The sequence below is a fragment of the Plectropomus leopardus genome, chromosome 13 (genome assembly GCF_008729295.1).
Source record: "Plectropomus leopardus isolate mb chromosome 13, YSFRI_Pleo_2.0, whole genome shotgun sequence".
Lineage (NCBI taxonomy): Eukaryota > Metazoa > Chordata > Actinopteri > Perciformes > Serranidae > Plectropomus > Plectropomus leopardus.
The window spans coordinates 12,665,302-12,692,026 of NC_056475.1; the positions used below are offsets into that span (position 1 = coordinate 12,665,302).

The 26,725-nt window shown below is 38.0% G+C and overlaps 3 protein-coding genes and 1 long non-coding RNA gene across 4 annotated transcripts in view; 2 read left to right on the top strand and 2 right to left on the bottom strand.

Moving 5' to 3' along the window:
- Positions 1 to 607: 607 nt before the first annotated feature.
- ppp2cab (protein phosphatase 2 catalytic subunit alpha b) lies at positions 608 to 12,156 on the top strand. Its single transcript, XM_042499730.1, has 7 exons — positions 608 to 923; positions 9,633 to 9,842; positions 9,943 to 10,116; positions 10,311 to 10,400; positions 10,596 to 10,757; positions 11,061 to 11,179; positions 11,359 to 12,156. The coding sequence occupies exons 1-7, from the start codon at positions 822 to 824 to the stop codon at positions 11,429 to 11,431; spliced, it is 930 nt and encodes a 309-aa protein (XP_042355664.1). The 5' UTR covers positions 608 to 821; the 3' UTR covers positions 11,432 to 12,156.
- On the bottom strand, positions 6,752 to 17,210 carry LOC121952875. The gene is made up of 3 exons (XR_006106467.1): positions 17,130 to 17,210; positions 9,218 to 9,356; positions 6,752 to 8,022 (listed from the first exon to the last, which is right to left on the bottom strand). It is a non-coding gene; the product is annotated as an uncharacterized LOC121952875 (long non-coding RNA).
- On the top strand, positions 14,920 to 21,131 carry skp1 (S-phase kinase-associated protein 1). Its single transcript, XM_042499731.1, has 6 exons — positions 14,920 to 15,050; positions 15,776 to 15,875; positions 16,049 to 16,122; positions 17,168 to 17,311; positions 20,110 to 20,250; positions 20,416 to 21,131. The coding sequence occupies exons 2-6, from the start codon at positions 15,779 to 15,781 to the stop codon at positions 20,449 to 20,451; spliced, it is 492 nt and encodes a 163-aa protein (XP_042355665.1). The 5' UTR covers positions 14,920 to 15,050; positions 15,776 to 15,778; the 3' UTR covers positions 20,452 to 21,131.
- A 2,101-nt stretch (positions 21,132 to 23,232) lies between these two features.
- Positions 23,233 to 26,725, bottom strand: part of tcf7 (transcription factor 7) — an 88,547-nt gene continuing 85,054 nt past the window's right edge. Inside the window, 1 exon segment of the mRNA XM_042498634.1 lies at positions 23,233 to 24,070. Within this exon segment, the coding sequence (XP_042354568.1) occupies positions 23,677 to 24,070 (394 nt within the window). The 3' untranslated portion in view covers positions 23,233 to 23,676.

The following is a 26,725-nucleotide window of genomic DNA, read 5'->3' on the forward strand; positions in this document are numbered from 1 at the left end:
AGACATAAAGACATGAAAAAACCAGCGTGTGAAAATAAGATAAGATCTGAATAGAGTACATAGAATGCATCATCACATGGATAAAACCCACTTGATAATTCTAACAAAAGTAAAATAAAAAATAAGGATAAAAATATAATGCACATAATACATTGCATCAGAACGTTGAACATATATAAAACCCATTGAGTTATATTAATAAAAATAAAGCAAAATATAGGATGCAAAATTAAGGAAAATACAACATTTTAAAGAGGTGCTGCAGTGCATAAGTGTGAAGCAAAATGCAAAGCATGTAAAGTGCACATATTTGACCGATAAAGCTAATTCTGATTCTGAATAGCATGGGATGACATTACTCAAAGAACAAGTACCTTAAAAAACTGCACTAAAGTACGGTTCTTCAGTACATTGACTAAAATAGTCAACTGCTGCATCTAATCAAATAACAGTAAAAAGACAAAAGCAACCAATGCAAGTGTTTTGTGCGCCACGTGTTCTCCGTACTTTTATTTTGAAGGCCACAACCGGAATTGCAGTGTTTTATTGCGGAGAGCTCAACTTGAACATATTTCCAGGGTGGATCACCAACTGACGTCTCTCCCTCCCTCTCTTCAGTTTCAATTCAGTCAAATCATAGCGATCTGGCTGCCAGAGGTACATGCGTCTTCTCGCAGGGGAGCAGCTAGCACCTTCCGTGGCCACTTTTGTCAGCTCCGGAAAAGACGACAACATCTGGAGGAGGAACCGTCTCCTAACCGAAAGTAGCTAACGATAACACAGCGGCAGAAGATCAGCGGCGACCCCGAAAATACACAGAAATGGACGAAAAGGTGTTTACGAAAGAACTCGATCAGTGGATCGAGCAGCTAAACGAGTGCAAGCAGCTGTCGGAGGGACAAGTGAAGACACTATGTGAAAAGGTGAGATTTATTTTATTTTTTATTTTTTTAAAAAAGAAAAATCCCCTCTCTTAACCCCAATTTACTGTCTTCTCTCTCCTTACCGACGCCTTCCAGACATTCTTAAAATGGCGTCTATAGTGTACATTTCAACTACGCTTCAATTTGACAGTCATTATAAGTCGTTTTGTTCTGGACGTTAAAATCATTGCCTGTTGTCATATATGAGAAATAATGAATTACAAGGACATGTTGTCGCTAACTTATAGGTTTACTCGCAATGAAGGTGTCAGTTGTACTGTGGATTCAAGTCACATACCACATTTACAGCCCCCTCATTCACACTGTCACTGTGACCTGTAGCATCTCTTTTAGCCAGCTAGCTGTGGCCATAAAAGTTTACGCCAAGTTTTTAAGTGACTGCTTCATTACTGCACATTATGGCTCATGTTATCAGTGCGTAAGCTGGTACTAAGTAGAATAAAGAAAGGTAGCTGAGTTGTGGTATCAAACAAACACTTGTAAAATCTATATTTTGAGCCTTTCTATCTTTAAAGAGTAGAGGTCGACAGATTATCGGCCTGGGCAGATATTTGGCATTTTACCGATTATCTGTATCGGCATATTATTTTAATGATCGGTGATAAAATTAATTGAAAAGTGCAAAGAAAGTGTCAGCATGGGAGGAACCTCAACCTTGTAAAATCTTAGAAAGCTATTTTTATTGATTTGTTTTTATTTACATTTAAACTTGACTGTTAAAAGTTGCTGGGAACTTGCTGTATATGCTAAGTTTTGATTTAACATTTGTCCAAGCTTTGTGCTGGAGTTTGTTATATTCCAAATTCTAAATATTGACAAAGATTTTCAGTTTTAGTGTAAATGTGTATTGGTTTCAAACATCAAGTAGCAGTGTCTTTGACTATTAATAATCAGTGTCTGTATTGGCCCTGAGAAACCAATATTGGTCGACCCTAATGACAGACTTCATCTTAATGCACATTAAATCCTTTAAAACACTTCATGTACAGTAAGCAACGTGAGCTGAACTAAGACAAAGTTGGTTTACCATCCTCTCCGCATGTGTGCCACACAGTCACTCTGCTTTTTTTTCAGGTAGTGAAGAAGTTTGCATTTAACTTGTTACTCCTGCCGGTCTTTCTGTTGGCCGACACGGAAGTTAGCGTCGCCCTGGTTCCCTTGGCTAAAAGCGAAAGGGATTTCTCCATTAGATTTTGAATTACTGTAGAAAATCAGCTGTCAAACCATATGTATATGATTTGTTCAGCAAGACAATCATCCACTTTTGGGATTTTTGAAGCCTTAATGCAGTTGCCAGAAGTAAAAAGCTAATGTTAGGCTATAAACACTCCACACCGCGGTCACGTGATTTAACATTGCCATCAAATTACGGCAGCGTTCAGCTCGGTGTGGTGACGCTCTGTAGTCTCATTTAGCCACTTTTTAGCAACTGCCTTTTTAAAAACACAAAAGCTTCAAAGTTCACAAGTAGGGTTTTAACTGATACATTTCATGTCGTCAAATAAAATATGAAAGTCTCTTCAGCTTGTGTCAGCCGCAGGCCTTATTTCAGACATCTAACCAAAAACCCATCCAAATACGTGTTGACTTCAAGACGAGGGAAGCCGAGGTGCTGAAATTCTAACTCATTTCTGGCTTTTTAGGATTCATTCCTGGAGTACTGTGTAAGAGGCCCCACAATATGACATTATCACGATACTTGAGTCACGATACAATATTTTGAGATTTTAAATGTACTGCGATATGCAGAGTGTTGTGATACAATGATACAATATACTGTGATTAATTACCGTCTTTCAACTACAAATTATGTTGCCAAAGGAAAACTTTGTCAGCATATTTTCTATCTAATAAAATCAAGTTCTCAGTCTGTTCATCTCACTTCAGTTGTTTTTTATTGCAGCAAATGTATCAAGTGGACTTGAAAAAAAACAATTGAGTAATTATTCTAGTAGTTTAACAAGAGTGTAATTTCTAGTTGTAGTATTTCTTATTTATATTCAAAAAATTACTATTCTTGGCATCAGTGTATTGATACAGTATTGGCACACAAAAGTATGGAAATACTATACTGTATTGATTTGTGTCCTCCACCCCTATATGTCTCTAGTAAATAAGTAGTGAGACTTCATGTTTACCAGGCTACAAAATGTCAATTTTTAAACTCAAACATGACATTATATGACTTAAGTGGTAAAATGTGTCATGTGAGTATGAACTCTAACACCTAAACCATGTTAATCTTTAGCTCTTGTTTGTGGACTCGTTATCCATGCATATTATAATGCATATAGTGCATGGAAGTGGTGGTTGGTGGACATTGTTTCACGTGTGATCTATACAGGGAAACATAGATGTTAGTGTAAGCAAATTACGTGGAGACTAAAAATGACGTGGCTGACCAAACAGCCACTCTTTTGGTGATGAGACCTTCCCTCTGACACTCATCTTTGAGGTCACAGAGGTGCTGTCATCTTAGTGTGGCTTTGACCTTTTGGTCACTTCACTAGTTTTTGCCAGAACTTTGACCTTATTTTAACTGCTACCTTGTAATTCATAAAAACAAACAATAAAGGCCAAAACATGTACAATGTTTTCATGTTCCACACGTGATTTTGCTCTGCTCCTGATTTGGCTGGTGACTGCTTTGGTCTGAGCTGGAGCTTAACCCCAATCTCTCCTCAACATCCTTTCTGCTCAGACCACCTGCTGATCTCCAGCTTTAGGTGTCTGGGCTAAACAGCAAAATCTTGTTTTTATCAAAATAAGTTATATAATAAGTTGTTGGTTGTCATTTATCAAAACCATTTTTTTTTGCTTTGCTTCTATGTGCTATCTTTTTATCTATCTGTAGATTTATGATTTCATGAAAAGAAATGTCAGTTTGTGATGGTTTGGATCACTAAATGTTTCTGATATCCAGGTATTTTTTTTTTTTTTTAATATCAAATATGTTGTTAAGCTTAACCCCTCTGACCAGAAGCTAAATTTGGAAAGATGTTTTTTAAATTTGCGGAATTTGTTCTCATTCTTTAGTACAGCTCTATCCCTCGCTGCTCGTAAAAGGCCTTAAAAACTCTACTGACTACCATGTTTGGAACGCTGTGCGCTGGAGGTTAATGGCAGCTATATTTAAGTTAATCCCAGCATTTGCTTTCTTTTCTTCTTGTCTTTGATATGGTCACTTCCAGTTGTTTAAAATGCCTTGTGTCTTACAGTTTGGGTTGAGGGCCCAAGATGTATGTTGTGCCATCTTCTAGTCAATGTAGGAAGCTTATAAAGATATACATATATAGATAATTGTTGTGCCTTGTGGAGGAAACTGTCAGTTTTCATTTGACTCCATAGGCTTTTTTTCAGTTGATATCCTTTGACATGTTGCTGCATTTGTCTGTCTTGCGGATTTGGATCAGATTGAATGATTTGTAGGCCCAGCTGAAAAATGATTGACCATGAACATGTAGTAGCAGGAACTGCACAAATAATGTTGTTCTTTCTCTTCACTGTTTCCTCCCAAATGCAGCAAAGCTTCCCAAAAAGGTAGTTGAGAGGAAAAAGGAAACCTACAGTTTCCTCACCCTGAGGCTTTATCATTGTCACAGTGCATATGCGCTCAGTTGCTCCAAACTACCATCTATCTGCACCTATCCATCCACCTCTCCTTGACTTTTGTTAATATATTCAGCAAACGCACCCACACAACCTCCTCCCTGATTTAAAAATAACAGAGGATATGATTGATTTTGAGTTGCATCACTAACACTATCAAATCCATTGTTGCTAAGGGGATCAGAGTGTGTGACTCAGGATAACACTGTTCATTGTGACTCAGAGAGCGGCCGTCTCTGTTTTGGGATGTATGGGGGTGTGGAGGAATGTGATGTGCTGTGTAATCTCTTACTTTTTTCATTCCTGCATTCTCATAAAAACGGCTGAACACATCAGAGTTTCTGTTTGGTGTCTAGTGGAGGGAACACTTACAAGCTTAATCTTTATTATTATTATTATTATTATTATTATACTCAATGCAGATTTTTAAGCTTTCAGCATTGCAGTATTATTTCCACCATCTTGAGGCTCTAGATGTGTTTGTTTCCAGAGTAGTGATGGCATCTGATTGATCATTTAATTGTGCTTAATGTAGTTAGCACTTTTAAATTAAGTGAGTGCAGACAATGCTCTGCTCACTGGAAATTGGTTTTATGTTCCTGTCAACTACACAGAGTAAATTTAATTAAATGCGTATCTCAGTCAGAGACGTATCCTATTCATGACCTTTCTTTCCCTCCGTTCAAAAATAAACCTTTTAGAGTTGCTTAACCATTAAGACATTACTGTTCTTTACTTGTTTCTTTATAAAGCACTGTTTGCTAACCATTTAAGCTATATGCAGCTCAGTTGTCTTGAGGTAGGTGAATTATCTTCTAGTGAAGATAACATGCTTTACACACAAGAGATTTTATGTAAAGCAGTAAATGGTGCAAAAAACATCAACAGTACAACAGCGTAAAAAGGAAATTTGATTATTAAAGATGGTAAGATGCTGAGTTCTGGTTTTGCTTCAAACATTAATACCATATGACATCATCTTGAGTTTGCAGAATGATGTAATTATACAGTCATGTGGCCATGGTTGCTCCACTTCCCGGAGCTCAGGTCTTCTGTATGACCTCGTTCTATGTTGAAACCAGTTTGATGCAGCTTGTCAGGGCGGCAAAAACAGCTGTGTTTGCCAACTGAGGTCACGATTTTACTCAGAAAAATGAGTCAGTGAGACAGACTGTTTCACATGATGGGTTGTTTTTCTACAAAAACGCCTGATATAGTAAATATATTTGTATCGCCTGCCTATTAAGCAAAGAATAAATCCAATAGTGATGAAAACAGTACAAAAGGATATCAAAAACACGCAATACAGTGATTCCTGTGAACACACTCCAACCAAAGAGACTGACTGATGTTGACATAGCTTTTTAAATGCATCTCAGCAAAATTCACAAACTGTCATTAGAAAACAGACACACTCTGCCATCATTTGGCTGCTGCTGGTGCTGATTTCCACACTGATTATAGTGCTGTTGTCAGGAAGATGCTTAACTTTTAACTACCATTAAAACGTTGCGAGTGAGGTCATTGTTTGTGGTTGTGCCCAGTCGTCAAGCTTTATGTCTCCAGGAGAACCTTTGGCCGCGTTTAACTCACTTTAATGGGATTATATTGCGGCAGACGTTAAAATGCTGACTTCACTTCTCAGCACTCGGCTAAGCAGTTTGTTGACTGTGTGGTGGTGTCTGACGTCTTTGGCATAGCTGTAATCTCGGCTAAGGTTCCCTCCCTGCAGCCCGTCTGTGGCATTTCTGCTACAGGTGTGGTCTGTACTTTGGAAGAGGTGCTTACGTAACCTTTGCCGTCATCCATTTCATTCACAACTGGATTGGCATCCACCCTGCAAACTGTGACAGGTCGTCTCGTGGATAAACAGGACTCTCACATATAAATTTCTGAGATTATCGCTAAATCCAATTTAAATTTGGGGAGTTACGAAAATATTATCCTTGTAGCATAAGCTGCAGGTTGCATCGAATTAGTTTACTTTCTCCAGTTTTATGTAATATTTGATCAAATAGAACTTAATCCTGTTCGAGGTTTGGAGTTTTTTTGTCATATTTTTGTTGCCATGTTTTTTAATGGGTAAAAGGATACTCAATATTTTTTTAAGTGAGGTGACTGATTGCTGACAATTGCAGTAGAGTTACAGTTCCATGGTATCATGGTATTACAGAATTATTATGATTATTGTTATAAGTCAGAATGACCCTGAAAAGATTGAAAACAAGGTTTAGTTTTGATTGAACAAATGTTTTATCACAATAATTAAGACTTGAAACCACTTTTTAAATGGAAGGATGTTTAAAAAGTCTGCCTTTTGAAAATAACTAAAATAAAGGGGAAATTCTCCGTCTGGTTGAGTTTTTTTTCCCCAAAGCCGTAGAAAAGCAAATGTACACGGCATGATAACAGTCAGCTTTTCCATCAAAGTATACCTTTAAATTGGTATGTCACTTCAACTGCAGACTGAAGTGGAATTGTTTAGAATAAACAATTTGTAACCACTACTACAACCAGCTATAACGGCAGATAATGAGGTCCTTTTACAACTGCAAGATTTTGACTAAAGATTAAAAGACTCTTGAGAGGGCAAACAAGAGTATACAAAAAGATTAAAACACTGGCCCACTTTCTCTGCAGTGTCTGATGCAACCTTTAGCAGACGACAACAAAGAAATCGAGTCAGTACTCCAATGCAGCATACAGGGAGACGGTATGACTTGCATCTGCTGACACACCAAGTCGTCAGTGCTCTGGCTTCACACAAAGTGCATATTTAACCAAGTTATAATCAGCTGAGCCAATTTAGGACAGAGGTGATATCTGATGCGTCAGTGACAGATCAGTGTAAGGTTTCAGTAGGCTGTAGGCCATTTATTGTGTTATGCTCTGGCAGAGCAAATTAGTAGTGGATGTCTTTGTGAATTATGGATAGAGGGAATAGCACTTAAGGATATCGTCTAGTTATACTTTTATTTAAATCAAGGGTCTCCTTAGTATGTTCTCCCAGGAAGCAGTTCACAATAACAACATATCATCGGTTATTGGCCAAATGAGTTGTTATCTATTGGTATATTTGATATCGGCAAAAATCCAGTATTGTGCATGCCTAGTTGTACTTTTTAAATTTAACACTGTTAACTAAAAGATGTTTAGTAAGGAGGATCAAAGACGTGGCGACCCAGCCAACTTAGTAATGCAAAAAAATTTCACCTTGTCTCACTCAAAGTAATCAGGAGGAAAAGAGGACAAAAATATTTTCCTGTTCCACTTTAACACAGGCGTTTAGCTTTAAGTCAGATGCCCCGGTCAATCTGTCATCTGCAGCCCAGTCATTGAAATGCCTCCTGCCACATGGTAGTATGGGCACGTGGAGGCCGTGTTTGTGGGTGTAATATAGGTCAGCATTGTGCAGCACTGCATTCCCGTCCTGGTCACTCTGGCTCTGTCTCTCTCTCTCTCCCATCTGCTGGGATGACAGGCCAACTTCAGCACTGTGTGTCAATGTCAATTCTCTCTTTATCTCACCGTGGTTGCATTTGTTGTTTAAAGGGAACAGTATAAAAAGATGGGAGGCTGCTCTGAATGTGCCACAGATAAAAAAACAGGCATTTAATCGGAAGCAGATATCCCCTCCCCAAACTGTTTCTTTGTCCACTTTGCTTTGATTTTGCAGATGCCTCACTCTCTTTTCTTGCCCGATATCTCTCATTCAGCTTAGTGCGTCAGACATGTCTGGTAGTTATTCAGCTCAGACCATTTCTCACTCAGGCTGAGGATTTGTTGGCTTTAAAGCTCCTTTAAAGAGCTCATGCAGCTGACTGACCCCTTAGTCAGACCAGCCTGCCGAGCTAGATTGACTCCAGGAATAGGCCTTGTTGTGGGTCTCCAGATTTAGTATTGGTGTTGTTTAAAGCTTTCTCATTATTTTTAGTTTTTTAAATGGGGAAAGTCCCAGTATAGGCTGCTTAATCACAAGGCACCTGCTTAGTGAAAATGATTTACAGAATGCTTGCTCATCTTTTTAAAAATTAAAGACAGAAATATGCACTTTTTAAAATAATTTTATCGTGTTGTCAAAACTCCCATAAGCTTACTCTACAATTTCATACTTAAATAAGGACTACTGTCATGAGGCGCACAGAGGTGGTTGCTTAAATGAAGCCAGATGATGCCAACAGATGTACCAGCTGACCTGCAAGTGAAATCTTTCTTCTGTATGCACTGAATCAGCAGATAACAGTGACCAAGTGTTTCCTCTTAAAAATAGCTGTACGCAACGTACTGAGTCATACAATGGCGCAGCAAGGTTTCAGTCTACGCTGTGATGAATTCTGGGTAGAATGAAGTGTGTCCAAGAGAACACATTTTTGACGATTCCACTTTTAGACTTCTAGTGGCTGACTGTTATGTTGCCATAGCCCTCTGAGCTGTAACTGAGTCCCCTCTAACAAATAATTTGAGGAAACCAAGTGTTTCATCCACAGACACTAGTGGCCGTTTTCCACTCTGTTCTTGGCTTTTGGAGCATCACTCTAATTGATTTTAGGAAATGTTGAGGGCTGCAGAGCTGTGTTTCCAAGTGCTGCAAGGCAGGCCCACAGGAAACCAGGCACACACACACACACACACACACACACACACACACACATATATATACTCACAGAGTAGGGGCTTATTTCCTTGGAGAGATTATGGTGGAGATGTTGGGGGATGTGTTGTAATCACTGTGTAGCATCTTCATGCAGAACCCACTGGAGGCTGATGTGGAAATTGTGCAGAGAAGTTGGCAGGAAATTGTTCCTGAAATAAAGATGGAGAACAAAGAATTGCAGAAAATTACAGTGTACAGAACATGTGATTACAGTGGAGGATCACATGGATTCTCCTGCATTTCAAACACAGTAAGACAGCACACAATGCATAAATTGTGGAAAACTGACTTGTTTGATTTTGCATTTTAAGCTCTTCCAGGTTTTTGCCTAATCTGCAGTTTTTGTATTTCACACTTTCTGCTATTTTTTTTAATCATTTTTTTAACTTTATGAAGTTAAATGTGTGTTTATTTTTTTTCTGCAGGCAAAAGAGATCCTGACCAAAGAGTCAAATGTCCAGGAGGTGAGATGTCCGGTGACAGTGTGTGGTGACGTGCATGGCCAGTTCCACGACCTCATGGAGCTGTTCAAGATCGGAGGGAAATCTCCAGATACAAACTATTTGTTCATGGGAGACTACGTAGACAGAGGCTACTACTCTGTAGAAACTGTCACTTTATTAGTAGCACTTAAGGTAAGTCATTTCAAAGACCCGCACACATTTGAACTATATTTTAGTTGTGTGTTTTAGGAAAATATTATCTTACAGCCTTGTTTTTTTGCTCGTCTTTCAGGTACGCTTCCGGGAGCGCATCACAATTCTCAGAGGAAACCATGAGAGCAGACAGATCACACAAGTTTACGGCTTCTACGACGAGTGCCTAAGGAAATATGGTAATGCCAACGTTTGGAAGTACTTCACAGACCTGTTCGATTATCTCCCTCTCACTGCCTTGGTAGACTCTCAGGTGAGAACACGCATGGCTTGGTTTCACAGATACGATAAATATGCACTAAGGAACTGCTGAAAAGGACTTCATGCTGTGACAAACTAAAATGTTGCATTGTAGAATGAAACCTATAAAACTACGAGTTTGGAAAATGTTGATTTGATGATACAGAAGCTGATGGGATTTCTGAAAATTTACTCCTATCCTTCCAGATTTTCTGCCTTCATGGAGGCCTGTCACCGTCCATAGATACTTTGGATCACATCAGAGCACTGGATCGTTTACAGGAAGTGCCACATGAGGTAAAGATGATACTTCAATGTGTGTGTAACACCAAAGTTATGAGATGCTTCATGGCTGGGAACATTAAAAATAAACCATAAGCCAGTGTATTTGCAGTTGTACGTGATAGGTTATTGTTCAGGTAATCGGTAGCAGGACTGTGTCTGTGATATGTTGCTAACGAGCTCCTCTCACTCTTTATTTGACGTCCACAGGGTCCCATGTGTGACCTGCTGTGGTCAGACCCCGATGACCGTGGCGGCTGGGGAATCTCCCCACGAGGTGCTGGCTACACTTTCGGCCAGGACATCTCTGAGACTTTCAACCACGCCAACCGCCTCACTCTGGTCTCCCGTGCCCACCAGCTGGTTATGGAGGTGCGTGTCTGTCATTTTACCAGGCAAATATGCATTTAAGTATAATTCAGGACTGTGGCTGTTACAGCACATACACCTCCCAGCTACAGTTAAGAAATGCCCACTTTTGAGGTGTTTATTCATTCAAGAAATGTGAAACAAAAACTGAACTAAATAACCACCTAACACCACGGCTACAGAAAACGATAGTTCTCTCACACACAAGCCATATCACACTGAGTTCAAAAAGAGTAGATTTGCATTACAGTAGCACTTTTCCCTGAATTATACATCTCCAGTTAATAATGCATCTGCTTCCCCCAGGGTTACAACTGGTGCCATGAAAGGAATGTGGTGACAATATTTAGTGCTCCCAACTACTGCTACCGCTGCGGCAACCAGGCAGCTATCATGGAACTCGACGACACCCTCAAATACTCATTGTAAGTATAACAAAAAAGTGAGAATAGGAGCTGAAGCATGTAATTCTGTGGATCCCTAAAACAGATTTTAACCTTTAATATCTGTAAAACTGCTCCAGGCTTTGCAAAAACAAACGATGTGTATACGTGCATCATTCTAAACAATTTTTCTTTCTTTTTTTTTTTTTTTCCCCAACCAGCTTGCAGTTCGATCCCGCGCCTCGCAGAGGGGAGCCTCACGTCACTCGCCGCACCCCAGATTACTTCCTGTAAATTCTGACCTTTGTACAGCCAGGTCCAGTATTGCCATGATGTACGACCTTCAACAGATAACAACGTGAATGAGGAAAGGGAGGGTGGGAGACTGGGGGGAGGGCTACACAGCAGTGCACATTGTATATCCACACAAAGACCTATTTAAGCATTTAGCAAAAACAATGTCTGTGTGTCTATGAATGGACCAAAAGGTGTGTGCCATAATCATTACAATATTCATTGCTGAAGACTTGTATTGAAAATCTCCCCCAATATGTAAAACAACAGTGATGTTTAAGTTCCTCATCCTGAACCTGGTGTGGCTGGACTCATGGCACCGAGGTCCAAGTCGACAAATTTGCTACTTCAGATGCGACTGTTTGAACCCCACATGCCATGGCTTATATTTAGGAGACCTGAACATGATCTGTTTGCACTTTTGTAAATCTAAACAAATGTAACATATGTCAAAAGATGAAATTTTATTTCACACTACAGATATTTTTTTCTTTCCTTATTTGATTTTTAAAAAATGAAAAATAAAGCCCCCATCAGGCAAGTTTTACACAAGGTTTCTTTTGTCCTGTTTAACTTGTAAGGAAAACCCTATGCAGTCACACAGCTTGGTGTATATGATCGACAGATGATGGAGTGTTCATCCACGTCAACTCACCGACTCCCTCTGAACTGCAGAGTCTGTTAACCAAACCATTTGAATAATAAAGACAAAGGTGGCTCCTTGATGTGAATGTGCTGTTTTCTTTCTTTTTTCTCTATTTTATTATACCAAAAAATATTGCCCTGAATAAAATGGCAACTGGTGTTATGGTCTGGCTTATGATTAATTTTGAAGTGAACCACCTGGAAGTCAGCCAGGTTACCAACCAGTGAACAGGTCAGCCATCTGGGCTGCAGGTTGGCTGGCAGTGCGAAAGCAGAGGAATTAGTTCAGGGGTTGCACACACTGATGGTGAACCTCTTTCTCTGGCAGAGTGTTACTGTAATGGTAACAGAACTGTTTCACTGATACATAGTTTATCAGGACATCTTGGTAAATATCCAAAAGGTTCTTTGATTAAGAAATTTTATCAAGAGACGCAGATATGTATGTCCCACACAACAAAGCCAACATTTGCCACTATGTTGCATCTTGCCAGAAAGGAAGCATTGTCTACATGACCACAATTATGAGCCTCAACACCACATAAGTAGCATTTTTATCTGATATAAGTCAAGTCAGTTTTATTCACAAAACCCGTTATCACAAATCATAATTTACCTCAGAGGGCTTTACAGCATACGACATCCCTCTGTCCTTAGACCCTATAACGGGGGGAAACTGTTTACTGTTAAGGCTAATTATTAAAGGCCTAGACTATAGGATTTTGTAGTCTAAACCTTGGAACAGTGGCTTTTAAGTGCTATCATAAATATTATAATGAGTGAAACACAAATTAAAAAAATCCCAAAACACTTAAGTCAGAATTTTCATGGCAGAATTTATATGATTGACATTTTATTCAACCACTATACTGAATGTGTTTTCCAATTGTTTCATGCTGTCATACACACATTATTAAATATAAATTAAAATATAATTACAATATAATTCTGACACTGCAGTTCAAGGTCTGTGTTGCCTGACATTGTAAACTAAATGACAGCTATGTCACCCACTTTTAACATTTTTATATAATATTTCCATTAAAAAATATCAATGTGACGCAACATTTAGAAATACGTGATGCACTCAAACCTAAGGCTTTCATTTTGGGACACTTCGATGGGCACATGCAGGCACCATACAATCAGCTCAAAAGGATCTGTGGTAAGGTGAAGGCGCCACCCCATGGTAGCTTAGAGAATAATTTAACACTAAATCCACCTTTTTGTGGACTGTACTTCTGGTAGAGGTTGACTGGGGTGTGACTTTCTTTTGTTTTTTTTTCATGGGCCTCCCTGGAGTTACAGATAATTTTCCTTGAGCCTCCCTGAATGACTAGGGGAAAAGGCATGACCCTCCCTTCACCAGAAATAACTATATTAAAGAGTTCCTGACTATGATAAATAATGTTTTTTTTATTATAATTTTTTTTTAAGAAAAAATGTCTTTAAAATCCACTTGCGGGTTTTAGGGTTCTGTTTTTTGTTTTAAAAAAATGTTATATATATATATATATATATATATATATATAAACTTTAAGTTGATTGTCCCTCCCAAATGCCAAATTGAAAAAACATAACAATGTCCCCAGTGGCAAAAAATGATCTGTGCCTCCCCTGTTTTGCATCACCCCCCTCCCGCTTATAAATAACTAACAGTCCCTTAATACATCGCAGAATCGGTTATAATATAATGACACATTGTGCCCAAATACATAAGGCATATTTTTCCAAGGCTGTAATTATAATTTATATTGAGGGGACTCATTCCTCCAAGATTCAGATATGCTTGAAATGAAATATATTAAAGCTGCTTGCTACAACCGCACAGTCCTGTCTAAAATAATAATTAGCAAATGCAATCATAATCATAAATAAAACTAACAAATAGCCACAATTATTACTACCGGTTCTAGTATTACAGTATACTAGTGAAATCAGGAAATCAGTTTTCAATTTTTAATTTTTTTCCTGGATGGGGGACCTGGCAGATTTAGTCCCCCACGATGTTGACACTGCTTCGGCATAACTGTTTTCCAAATTTCTAAAAGTAAGTTAATACTGCACAAGGCTACATTAATCCTTTGAAACCTGGAGCAACATCACTTTGCTTGTGCTGCTTTCAGATGCTTTCACAAGTATTTTAACCTTTGAACTCTGAGCAAATTGGTTTGATTTCTTTCAGAAATATGGGGAAAAAGGCAATAAGTAACTTGGTAAGAAATATTCCACAAATTTTACAGCACTTTTCCCAGTTTATTTTCATGTTGTTTTTTAAAAAAAACTTTTTTCTATTTTTAATTAATTTAAAAATTAATTTTCAGATAATTTTATTAAACTTTTTACTATTTTGTAGCTAATTTTGGGGTCATTTCTTCTAATGTTGCTCATTACTCCCATGTTTTAGAAAGAAATTAAGCCAATTTCATCAGGTTTGAAAGGGTTAATTTAAAGTATGCCGAAATTATCCAAATAACTGGGAATTGTAATTTACAGCAGGCTCTGCATAATGCATTTCACTCGAATCAGTTCAACTAAATTAATGTAGCTGAATGTGGTAAAATATATTGAAAACATATTTTCGTTCTCATTAAGATATAGATATAATGTGTGTAGTGATAAGCAACCTCCCATATAAACATTTCAAATTTGATTATCTATCCAAAATGTCATAAAAAATACAAATGGTGTGAAGATGTATCATGCCCACTAAAGATCACATACATCTCACGATAATTTAGTGTGTTGATGTCAATAAAAATTTAAAACGGGATTAGATAAACAGGAAAAGCGGGCTGCATGCGGCCACCCCCTCTTTCTCCTCCTGTATCTGACAAAGCGATCGTCGGTCTCCGGGCGGCTTACCAGGTCGATCCAGAGACTTCCAGCCGCTGTCGGTGCCTCCGCGTCTGTCAGGCCCTGCTGTTGACTACAGAGGAATTTCACCTCTGGATCCGAGTTAAAAACATTTACGGTACGTGGCTTCGTAAAGCGAGATGTATTTTCGCGTTTCGTTCACCTTTGGAAATTGAGGTCAAGTCGATCTTTACATTTTGTTTACATCTTTGTTTGAATAGCCTCGGTGTGGTTGTTATGAGGCCTCGTTGACATAGCAAGGCGCTAGCGAAAGCTACGATGCTAGCATTGTGCATGGTAATGCTAGCTGCCTGATTAGCTGGATATTTTAACAAACACTGGAGATTTTGGTTCATAAAACACCCCGGGTGGGTATTGTAGTTAGCGTTTGACACGAGGACCTGGTATTTTGTACATTAACGACAATCCTTCCAGTCTATTAATAAAGGAAACTAACAGCAAGCTAAGTGTTTGGTTAGCATTTACCGTCATTTAGCCTGTTACAGGTGGCTAGCTAGATGATCGTTGGAGGGAGCGCCATAACGTTTAAGTTGATCACGCTAATAACAGCTCAGGTAATACTACAATGTGTTTATATATGTACCAGGTCTACCGTTAACTAGATACTCACTAATAAAGCGGGTTATCAGACCTGTTGTTAACTAGCCATCACGTCAATATTAGCTTAGCTATCCGCAACGTTAGCAGTGACCAGACATTCAAAGAGGTGTCAGCTGTTAGAGCTTTACTTTGTTGGCTAATCAATTTTTGTACAGATAAACGGGATTATTCATGTAGCTACCATTCTAATGTGTTTAATCATCTTTCTGTTCTACTCTACAGATAATGCCCACGATAAAATTACAGAGCTCTGATGGGGAAATCTTCGAGGTGGATGTGGAGATAGCCAAACAGTCTGTCACCATCAAGACCATGTTAGAAGGTATAACTAAATCATCACTTTACTTTGGAGTCCATAGTGTCAGTCAACGACCAGTTTTGTATGATGTTTTTTTCCCTTTGCATCTTATAAAGGTCTGTTTTTTTATTACTGAAAAATCATATTTTGTAGAGATATTACAGACTGGTGTATGACATTCATCAATTCTTTGACAGATTTGGGAATGGATGATGAAGGAGATGATGACCCTGTTCCTCTCCCTAATGTAAACGCTGCCATCCTCAAGAAGGTACAGAACACACACACACACACACACACACACACACACACACACACACACACACACACACACACAGTGTTTATTGATGGTCAGTGTTCAGCAAGTTTGTGTGGTATTTTTCAAGGTTTCTTATGTGTTGTGAGACAGATTTTCACTTTGTTTTCCTAGGAAGATATGTTAAGATTGGAATAGGTCTCATGCACATTGAATGGGTTGACAGTTTTTATGTTGTTAATAATGTCACAATAATTAATATTGTCAATTGCCATGTTTGATGAAACGTGGTCACCTTAAATCTTTCAACTTAAGTTGGGTGTTTTTCTCTGCTCAGCAAACAAGTATAGGTTAGATTGCCATCTGTGTTTTTAAGTTTTATCTTTATGCTGCTTACTACACTAAAATGTGTGGCCTATATATTGTTTACTCAGTTGCCAGTTTATTTTTTAAAACTGTTTTAGATGTTAATTGAACTCATTTTGGAGACAGAAGAAGACTGTTATGTTGTTGAATTATGTGTTTTAAGAAAACGTGTTTTTTAATATTTGTTAACCACCCTCATTAATACAAATGATGTGGATAAAATATCAAACACATTTTAGTTTTAATAATATGTTGTATTAAAGTTACTTTGATTTCAGTTAGGTGGTTAAGATGATAACCACATATTTACTGTTCATCCGTCACACCCATGAAGCGCAGCCCATTTGTTCACTTTTTGTCCTTGTTAAAATGTTGCCAGTCAACTAATGAAATCTGTGGGAGCACCCTGTTGCCATTTCCCTCCTCTACAAGTTCATGCTTGTGCTTTAGAGCTGCAATTATGTCTAACAAAAATGTTCCAAGATCCTTTTAGTCATAACTCAGTTGTAGATGAACTGGATTAGTGATCATTTTCATGAGAGAAATGGAGCACAACAATTGTGGTGTGGTGTTTAAACACCCATGCTCCAGTTTGAAGTGCAGTGTTGAGCAATGCCCTGCATATTTGACTAGTTATGAGTACTGTAGTGCATTACCTTGGTTAACATGAGAAGTATGTGTTGTTTCCCTTCAGGTGATTCAGTGGTGCACTCATCACAAAGATGATCCCCCTCCTCCTGAGGACGATGAGAACAAGGAGAAGAGGACAGATGACATTCCTGTATGGGACCAGGAGTTCCTCAAAGTGGACCAAGGCACCTTGTTTGAACTAATTCTGGTAAATACAGGTTACATTATATTAAAATGCATTACATTTATTCTTTGGATGGTGGCTTAATCTTACTTACTACCATTACTCACCAAACCCCACCAACTTTTTTATGTTTTTGCCTTAGATGGGAAGTGAGGACGCACAATTTTAATGTAAAATATTTTTTAGCCCCACAACACACACTTACAGTCAGTAACTCATGTGACACTCCTGAAAATCATTTGGTATTCTGTCATTTAATTTCTAAAGAACTTTACTTTGACACATTTTTTTTGTCATTGCAGATATAGTATTTTGTTTTGGTGTCTCTTTTTGACATCTACACGTAGAAATGAATATGTTTGCTTCTTTTGCGATGCTCCCTTTCATTCACTGCTGTGGCAGAGTGCTGAGCGTTTTCATTTGGTGAACAGAGATACAAAAGTTGCTTAGCAACAGCTGGAAGATTGGTGGTTTGCTGCTGTAGGGATTTGATAGGACAGTTATGAGGAGAAAAAACACAGGGACTCAAATGGATTCTCTCTGGGCAGCATGTGAAGGCAAACCAGGCAGAGCACGTGAAAGGTAACCTAAGCTGAGGCTGGCAGTGATGAAATATGTGTTGGACAAGCTGTGGGCTTCCAGGAAGTGAAACATAAATTGGGAGAGTCTGTCACTTGAGCTGATTTGCCCCCCTTAGTGTGTTTATATGCACAAAGCTAGTTGATGCTGAAAAGGATAAAGTGACAGAGTAGCTCAGTGGTTGCTCCTGCGCCGTATGAAAACGAATTTGCATTCATTTTCATACGTCACCGACAAATGGTCTATGTGAAGTTGAACAGGTATTAAGGGATTTAAGTTTACTGGAACAGAGCAGAAGTGGAGTTGATTTGTTTAGTTATCTCAGTTTATTTTGTGAGCTGATGGCTTTAAAATAAAACCTGACTCAGAAGTAGGGCACCGAGGTATGGTTGAAATCAATATTACAATGATCATAAGACCGTAGATGGAGGGGAAACGGTCATAAAATCCTGCCTCTTGGTGATATAAACTGCTGTATTTTTGCACAGGGTACCTAAAACTTAAGGCAAGTTAAATTTAATACTTTTAAAGACATTTTTAATGACACATGGGATAAAATTTAAAAAAGATTTTACAGTAATAAAAACTGAAAAAATAAATAATGTTAAAAAAAAAAAAAAAGCTTGAACCAAAAAACAACATTTTAAAAATAGAGTTAAGAATAATTTTGCCCAAACATTTATTTTACATTTTTGGTCGTTGTATTGTAAAATCTCAAAGTAATTGGTAACATCTATTTTTTTTTTTTTTTTGTTAATAATTTCATAAATTCCTCTTATTCAAATTGTCATGATGGGAATCCAAGCAGTGGAATTTCACCTGCAGAGTGAGAAACAAATAACTGCCAAGAAAAACGTCCGAAAAAAAAGCCAGATATGCCCCACTTCTGGTAGTAAACCAAATATACTTCTATAACAATATAATATGTTCATCGTCTTTCATGTGTTCACTCAATTTTTGTTTTAATATTTTTCAATGTTTTACATAGATAATTTAACTTTTTCACTTTTTATGTTACAATAAACATTTGGACAAAATAATATTATCTGTCTTTAATTTTGGTTAATTTAAAATTAGTCTTAAACTTCATTCCAAATTAACATTAAAAATCTAGCTTGCCTAAAATTGAATAAACCCTGAATGACACTAATGATGGCTTGGTTGTATTCCCACCGAGAGTGAGCGAACAAGCATGAAAAATAATAAGACCCTGAACTCAGAGCAGCTAAATGGAATTCAGCCCTCATTAATTTCATTATTTACACCTGCGCGTTTCCTACCGTGATGTAAAAATGTCGTCTGTGTAAATGGCCTGTTTTTAATGTTTACAACAGTCGTTTTGCTGTTCAAAGTTGCTAACCACGAAAAGAGAAGTCGTTGGGTTTCATTGTATAGCCTCGTTTTTTTAATAACAATTTGAAGCTGATACCGTAATACACCTACACGGTATATTACGGTATCAGTGTGCTGCGCTGGCGAGTTTGCTACCTTCTGAAGGCTGTCTTGTCATTTTTAGTCTCCTCAATACACGGTACAGTCACGAGATGTAAACAAAAGGTAGTATTCTTACACGTGTTTATCTTATTTAACAGAGAAAGACAGCTATACACATTGTGAATTCATGTTTCTCTCTTTTACCGGACGAAGACGTTAGTTTAATTGGCTTGTTAACACAATTTAAAACATACTTCAAACTCCACACAAACAAAACAAAACTCACCCAAACCGTCTTGGTCAGTCTTGTTCGTCGTTTAGTTAGTTACGGCACTGTTGTGTCATTCAGCCTCTCAGGTTTGGTCGGAATAATCCCTAAATTCACGGGGTTAGATGTGAAAATAAACTCTCGCTCTTCTGTTGCTCTCGCGGTCATCTCAGCTGCCTGATGCACCACACTGACCTCTGGTGGCACGTGATGCACACGGCGTGCAAAATAACTCATTACAGCGTCTCCAGTGTGACGTCCAATATCACAAACAGATTATTTTTTAATTGACAAAGTGAAAATGTACAAAACATCAACCTTAAGTTTCAGTGTTTTTCTTATTTTGCACAATGAATGATTATTGCATACATTGAAAAGCATTGTATTTCACTTTGCATAACATCATAACATCAGGCTGACTGTTTAAGTGTTGATATTTTTATTGAAATGCTAAAGGTGTCAGTCCATCCATGTAGCTTTTTTTCCCCTCACTGCCACCCTCCCCGCTAATCTTCGTGTCACTGTTGTGTTTCCTTTTTAGGCCGCCAACTATTTGGACATCAAAGGCCTGTTAGATGTCACCTGCAAGACGGTGGCCAACATGATTAAAGGCAAAACCCCGGAGGAGATCAGGAAGACTTTCAACATCAAAAATGATTTTACAGAGGAAGAGGAAGCCCAGGTAGCTATTCCATCCATCATCAGTCTGTTAGGAAGCAAAAGGGTCTTGAATACATTTTAAGAAATTAATAGTTCGCTCAAGATACTCGAAATGACACATTATTTTTTGTATCTTCTGTGTATTTTTGGAAACTCAGCCTGTGTCCCTCCTCTGTCTCGTCCACAGGTACGCAAAGAGAACCAGTGGTGTGAAGAGAAGTAAAGGGGAAATCCTGCCAACACTACCACACTGAAAAGGAATTGTCCCTGCTAACTGGTTGCACTGGCGTTGTTCATACTTGTCAATATTTACATTTAGTATATTTAGACCCACACCATCCCCAGCCCCCCTCCTCCTCAATTTCTGTATACTGATAGCATGACTATTTTAACTTGCCTGTGTGTTGTCATTAATTTAAAACAAAGAAGCTCTTTTCTGTTTCCATACACACACACAAACACACACATACACATTGCGTATCCACATAAAGTAAATAGTCCTGGTTTCATGGCTTTGTACCCTTAAAGATTAGAGGACGTTTCCCTATTATTAATCGCTATGGTTGTCTTTTTTACTGGACATGTTTTCTTTTAGGTTAATTGATTAAATAAAATGGGTTTTTTGACAATGGAGATGAAGGGGTGAATATTTTATTTTTTGCTCTGTAAATGCATCTGTTGACAGGCTGTTGAAAAGAAAGTTTTAGGTGGAAAAGATGTTTTGTTGCTTAAGTTGCTCTGGACTCGGAAGTACTTGTGTGTTGTTGCACAGCATCGAGTAACTCATTCCTAATTCATGTTGTTTTGAATTGGAAACTTTTCTCAGATAATGCTCTGATGCTGGGTTTTGGGATGATGAAACATTTATTGAAGGAGTAAATAAAACACATAAAAAAAATAAAAGCAGGTGTGGTCTGGTCATTTTTTGTTTTGAAGGTACTGGGTGCTGCAGGGCTTTTGTCTCCCTGAAATGATTGTTCTTGAAATATCCTTGTGTTTTAACAACAGTAGATACGAACAAGATATTCAAAACACTTTAATACATCAAATAAAGACAAGTAATACATCAGAGGCGTTTGAGGGGTAAAAAATACAAAAGACATCTTGGAGGTGTTCCCACTACTGACGTGAACATCCTCAAAATAAAACAAGCTATTTCTAGCACAAGAGCTCCCTCTGCTGGAGGAAAACAGTTTTGCTGTACAAAAGCTCAGTTTACAGGTTTTTTTTTTTTTGCTCCACAGCTTTGTAAACTGAGTTTGAAGCTGCAAGCAAAATGGTAAATTAAAGCCTTTTTAAAGTCGAAATCTATTTTTGTTACATTGAAGTTGGATCATGCACAGATTGAGAACACAAGATATCGTTTGAACGCTGCTGCAGTAACACTTGACCGAAACAAAAAAAGTAAAATTCTGCACAAGAGGACGAACACAAAATGCATTGCTTTTAGAAATGGTAGAAACTAAAAGAACATTTTTTTTCAGTTATTCCTTTTTTTCTTTTTTTTTACATAAAAACATATAAAAGTTTCATTAGAATAGGGAGTTCCAACATTTATAAAACTTTACAACACAATGCAATATAACAGTACCCATTTGGTCTCATAAGTTTACGGAGCTGCAAAATGTTCAGTCAAAGGAAAACAGCCAGGAGAGAAAAAAATAAAAAACGCTCTCGTCTTTCTCTGAGGGTTTCCCCGCCAGCAACACATCTGACCTTAAAAATCATAAAAAAGTCATTAAAAATACCCCCAACATTTGGAGAAAACAGAACAAAAATGTAACAGCGGCTATAGTGAGAGACTGAAAGTGCTGAAAAGAAAAAATGTAACTTGCAGTTGGTGATACTCTGTCATGTATGAGACTTTTTTTTAACCAGCAGTTCTCTGACTGCACAGGTCGCTGTGGAAATGTGTGGAAATGGAATGAAACTGAAGTCAAACGGTTCACAAACTGGCAGCTAAAAAAGTGATTCTGTCCCTCTCTTTCGAGCTGAGGTTCTGCTGGTCAGGCTGGCTGTTTGTTGGTCTCTCCTCCCCTCAGGTTTGGTCTGAGTGATAGCTCATAGGATGATATGTAAACCCTTAAATTTGAAGGAAACTGTGAACGCGTTGATGTGGTTAGTTGACCAAAAAGCTCATTACAATTAATTGTGGTTGTGATTGTCATAGAGGTCAAAGCAAAGGGTCAGCTTTAAAAATGAGCACATAGTGTGGGGGTTGGGAGCTTTGGGAGAGCAGAACCGCCCTAAAGGAAAAAAAAACGTATTGCTTTAGTTAAGATAAACTGCAGCAGATTAATTCTGCTTTCAGCACAGGTCTGCCTCTGTTCAACTGGCAGGGTTCAGTCACCAGTTCAGGAGCTGGATCCATCGGGACCAGTCAGAGGCCACAGACTCTGCTACATGGCTCTTTTTTCAGGATATTTTCAAGCAAAGTAGGAAACGCACAGGTGTATTTATGACATTAATGATAGCTGCAATCCACTTTGGTGAGGCCCTCACATTGCGGACGCTGGAATTAATGACTGAGCCACCGTTAACGTTATCACTTTCACCTGTGCTTTTCCTGCTCAGTCAAAATGTTTGGTGTGAAGATCGTTTGGGTGTTCCTTGTCAACTTCTTAAAAAAAAAAAATCTAAATTCATGCTCTTAATGATCACCAAACTTACAGTATGATTCACCCTTTGAAACCTGGAGCGGCATCACTTTACTTGTGCTGCTTTCAAACACCTTTCACAAGTATTTAAACCTTTGAACCCTGAGCAAATTGGTGCAATTTCTATCAGAAACATGGGAAACATGTAATTAGCAATTTTGAGAGAAATGTTCCAGAAATTGCAAGAAATTAGTAGATTCAGGAAATTATTTTAAAGTTAGGGGAAAATGTCTTTTTCCTGGCCATTTTCATTTTTCTAAATTATTTAAAAAAAATCTTTTTATTTGATTTTTTTTTTTTCAAATTTTCAAGTAATTTCCTTTTACTTTTTTTTTTTTTTTTTTTTTTTACAATTACTTGCAAATTTTTGGGTCATTTCTTCTTTTGTTGCTCATTGCCTTCTTTTATTAAAATGTCCAGGCTGGTAACAATTCATCAGTGATTGGTAACCACCTGACCTACATATCTATCAAATATTTCCAGACTTTCAGGTTACCAAGGTTTGCCCGAAGGCTTGATTAAGGATTTGAGCATGTGATGGAGGCTGACATTTTGATGATGGACTCTGTTTGGAAACGCAGACTGTGGAGGATCCAGCCTCTGAACTGAGACAAAGCTACTATCTAACTCTGGGGCAAATGCTGGCTGTCACCCTCAGTCACTCTTATTTTAACCAAACAAAAGGCCCACAGGGATTGAGATAAATGTGAGGATGAATGCAGTGGAGGAAGGGGATCTTCATGGCTCTGGAGGAAGCTGAGGTGAACGGGGATGTGAGCAGAGCAGAGCGATCACTGAGACTCCGTTAGCACTTTGAGAGAAAGTCCTGCGGCCTTGGCGGCCGACAGTGCCGTCGTTGAGCTGTGTGTCTGCTTGCCGGTCAGTTCCAGGTGCGTGTGGGTGTGTTTGGTCGCAGGCGGACGGAGGTCACCGCGCTTGCTGGCAGACTGCTGCAGGGGTAAGCGTGTGTGTGCGCGAGTGTGTGTCTGCGGAGACAAGGGGAGGTGTGTTGATGGAGAGGTGGGCGGTGGGGAGCAGCCCGGGGATGGGGGGAGCTGGTGCGGGTACGGGCGGGGGTGGGGGGGGGGGGAAGGGGAGGGGGGAGAGTCTATAGCACTTAAATCTGAAGAAGTTGGGCTGGGGCAGCCTCCTCCTTGAAGGTAGCGAATGCACTTCTTTTTCCTCCTAGGGACAGTCAGAGAGAGTTATCTGTGAATAAAGTGTGGATGGTAAACGTCAGCAGGCTTTAATGAAGATGCATCATTCACACTGACGTCAATGAACAGGGACACACATGATCATAATGAACAACAAAAAGTATTAGTGTCACTCTATGTGCATCTGTAAATGAAGAGTTGATGTCCAAAACATCACAAATCCATTTTAGGAAAATACATTTCTGGAATTATTTTCTAGATATAAAAGAACTTGGTTTTTGAAAATATTGCTGTGTCAAATGATTGGTTTTCTATGTCAGTCTGTTATCGGAAAAACTGTAATATTGGTGTCAATTTATGGTTAAGTATGAAGTATTCCTTTAACCCTTTGAAACCTGGAGTTACATCACTTTTCTTTTGCTGCTTTCAGAGCAAAATGGCTTCATTAAAAAAAAAAAAACACTGTGAAAAAAGGCAAAGATCAACTTGGTACGAAATGTTCCACAAATTGCAAGAAAAAAACAAAAAATATCTAGGGGAAACTTCAGAGAAGCAAAGGAAAACTGTACTAGAATCATAATTATATTATGAATAATGAATTCATTATCATTAATTATCATAAATGTTAAGCACTTTTCCCAGGTCATATCCTTTTTTTTTCTTTCTTTTGATTTGTGTATTTATTTGAAACACATTTTCAGGTGATTTCCTTTTTTACTTTCTATTTTTATTGGGTTTTTTTTTTTTTTTTTAAATTTTGGGTCATTTCTTCCTTTGTTGCTCATTGCTTTCTTCTAATGTTTTTGAAAAAAAAATCTGGTCAATTTGCTAAGGGTTCAAAGGGTAAAAGGAACATTTCAAAATTTGGGAAATGCGCTTTTTGGCTTTCTTGACACAAATCAGAAGAAAAAAATCGATAATGTTCTCACATCTGTGCTAGATTTGTGTTGAGGAACTAGAGCCAGGAGGTGCTTCGCTTAGCTTACAGACTGGAAGCAGGGAGGAAAAGCTCGCCTCTGTCCGAAGTTAAGTTACACCCATCAACACCTCTAAAAGTCACTAGTTAACATGTATCGTGGTCGCTTGATCTGTACACAACAAGGTTATTATAGTAAAACTAGGCGTGAAATTTTTTTTTTTACCCAGCTGAAATAAAAATAAAAACTTAAAACAAATGAAAACTAACTGACATAGACCTAAAAAACGAACTAAAATAAAAGTAAAATATTCAGGAAATGTCTTAAGTTTTATTTTTTGTCAATTTGGTCAAATTTGAAAACACAACAAGCCTGAGGAGGCACAGAACATTGTTTTCACACCAGACACTGACAGGCTGTTAAAGTACTAAAAGCACAGGTGTTATTAACGACACGAACGATGGCTCTGTTCCAGTCAAGAGTCCCAGTTTACCAGGACTCTGAAATCAAAGCAGCTCAATTGTTAATTTATTATTTACATCTGTGCTTTTCCTACTGCGACGAGTCCAAATGTCTTCTGTGCAAAAGGTCTGTTGGTGCAGATGTTTGAGACTGGGATGTCTGACTGTGTGTCATGTGTTTGTAACGCCTACTTTAAACTTCTTAATTTAAAGGGGAAGTTCGCCTTTTTTGAAAATTTATACATGCTATTCCTATGGTGTAAGACAGTCCAAAATAATTGGTAAAAATGAACAATTCTCTCCCATATCCAAAAGTTTGAACGCAAACACTAAGATTTGGGATGTCATAGGGTAAGGGCCTTGGACAATGAATTAGGAAAGATGTTCTTGCGTTTCCCAAACATAGATTGAACTTAATAAGGCCATGGAAATAACAAATTAGAATGCTTATTTTAGCTGGTGTTTCCTTTTAAATTTGCTCCTGACAAAAGCCCCACATAGCAACAGAAAACAATGATAATAATAAAAAAAATTCTGAAAATAATATTAATAATGAAACAGAAAAACAAATAAATTGGATATAATAATATTCAATATAATTGGATAATAAAAATGAATAAAGTAAAAACTAAACTGAAATGAGCAAACCCACTCTGGAAACTAACTAAAGCTAAACAACAACAACAAAAAACTAAATACATAATAAATATTAATGAAAAATTAAAAAAAACTATGTTTAATCTGGTACACAAACAGAAATGTAAAAGCAATAATGTTTGGTTTAAAGGGTAGTTACGTGCTGAAAATAGTTCTTGGTGAACAATATTACGACTTCCGGCAGAGATGCTGCACAGAAGTGCTGAATGGATAGATAAATGATTGTTAATAAATAAACACACTACATTACTCGCTCTAATACCACAAATGGTGTTATACAATTCTGTTTGTGTTCCAGTTAAAAACACAAGATAATAGCATTTTAATTTCTGAGCTTTAAAGGTGTTAGTAGTTGTATTTTTGAGGTTTGGAGAGAGTAGGGCAAGCTCTTTCCTTCTGCTTTCAGTCTTAATGTTTAGATAGTTGATAAATAATTATAAATAAACGTTATTTGAGAGCAGGGAATACCACTCAAATATATAGTTAATTTACTTCATTCTGTTTTTATTTGGTATTATTAGTTAAACATGGAACTCCTCTTGCAATAACATAATTGACCTCTAATTTCCTGGTCTGCACCAAACCCACTGCCTGTAATGTAACAGGCGCACAGAAGTGAAGTGCTGTGCTTTGTGAGGTGTTATACTT

Excerpts from the sequence above, each read along its gene's own strand:
- ppp2cab (XM_042499730.1), top strand. The coding sequence starts at position 822 with ATGGACGAAAAGGTGTTTACGAAAGAACTCGATCAGTGGATCGAGCAG. Across the intron at positions 10,117-10,310 it reads CTGCCTTGGTAGACTCTCAG|ATTTTCTGCCTTCATGGAGG; the intron begins GTGAGAACACGC and ends CTATCCTTCCAG. Across the intron at positions 10,401-10,595 it reads TACAGGAAGTGCCACATGAG|GGTCCCATGTGTGACCTGCT; the intron begins GTAAAGATGATA and ends TGACGTCCACAG.
- skp1 (XM_042499731.1), top strand. The coding sequence starts at position 15,779 with ATGCCCACGATAAAATTACAGAGCTCTGATGGGGAAATCTTCGAGGTG. Across the intron at positions 16,123-17,167 it reads ACGCTGCCATCCTCAAGAAG|GTGATTCAGTGGTGCACTCA; the intron begins GTACAGAACACA and ends GTTTCCCTTCAG. Across the intron at positions 20,251-20,415 it reads CAGAGGAAGAGGAAGCCCAG|GTACGCAAAGAGAACCAGTG; the intron begins GTAGCTATTCCA and ends TCTCGTCCACAG.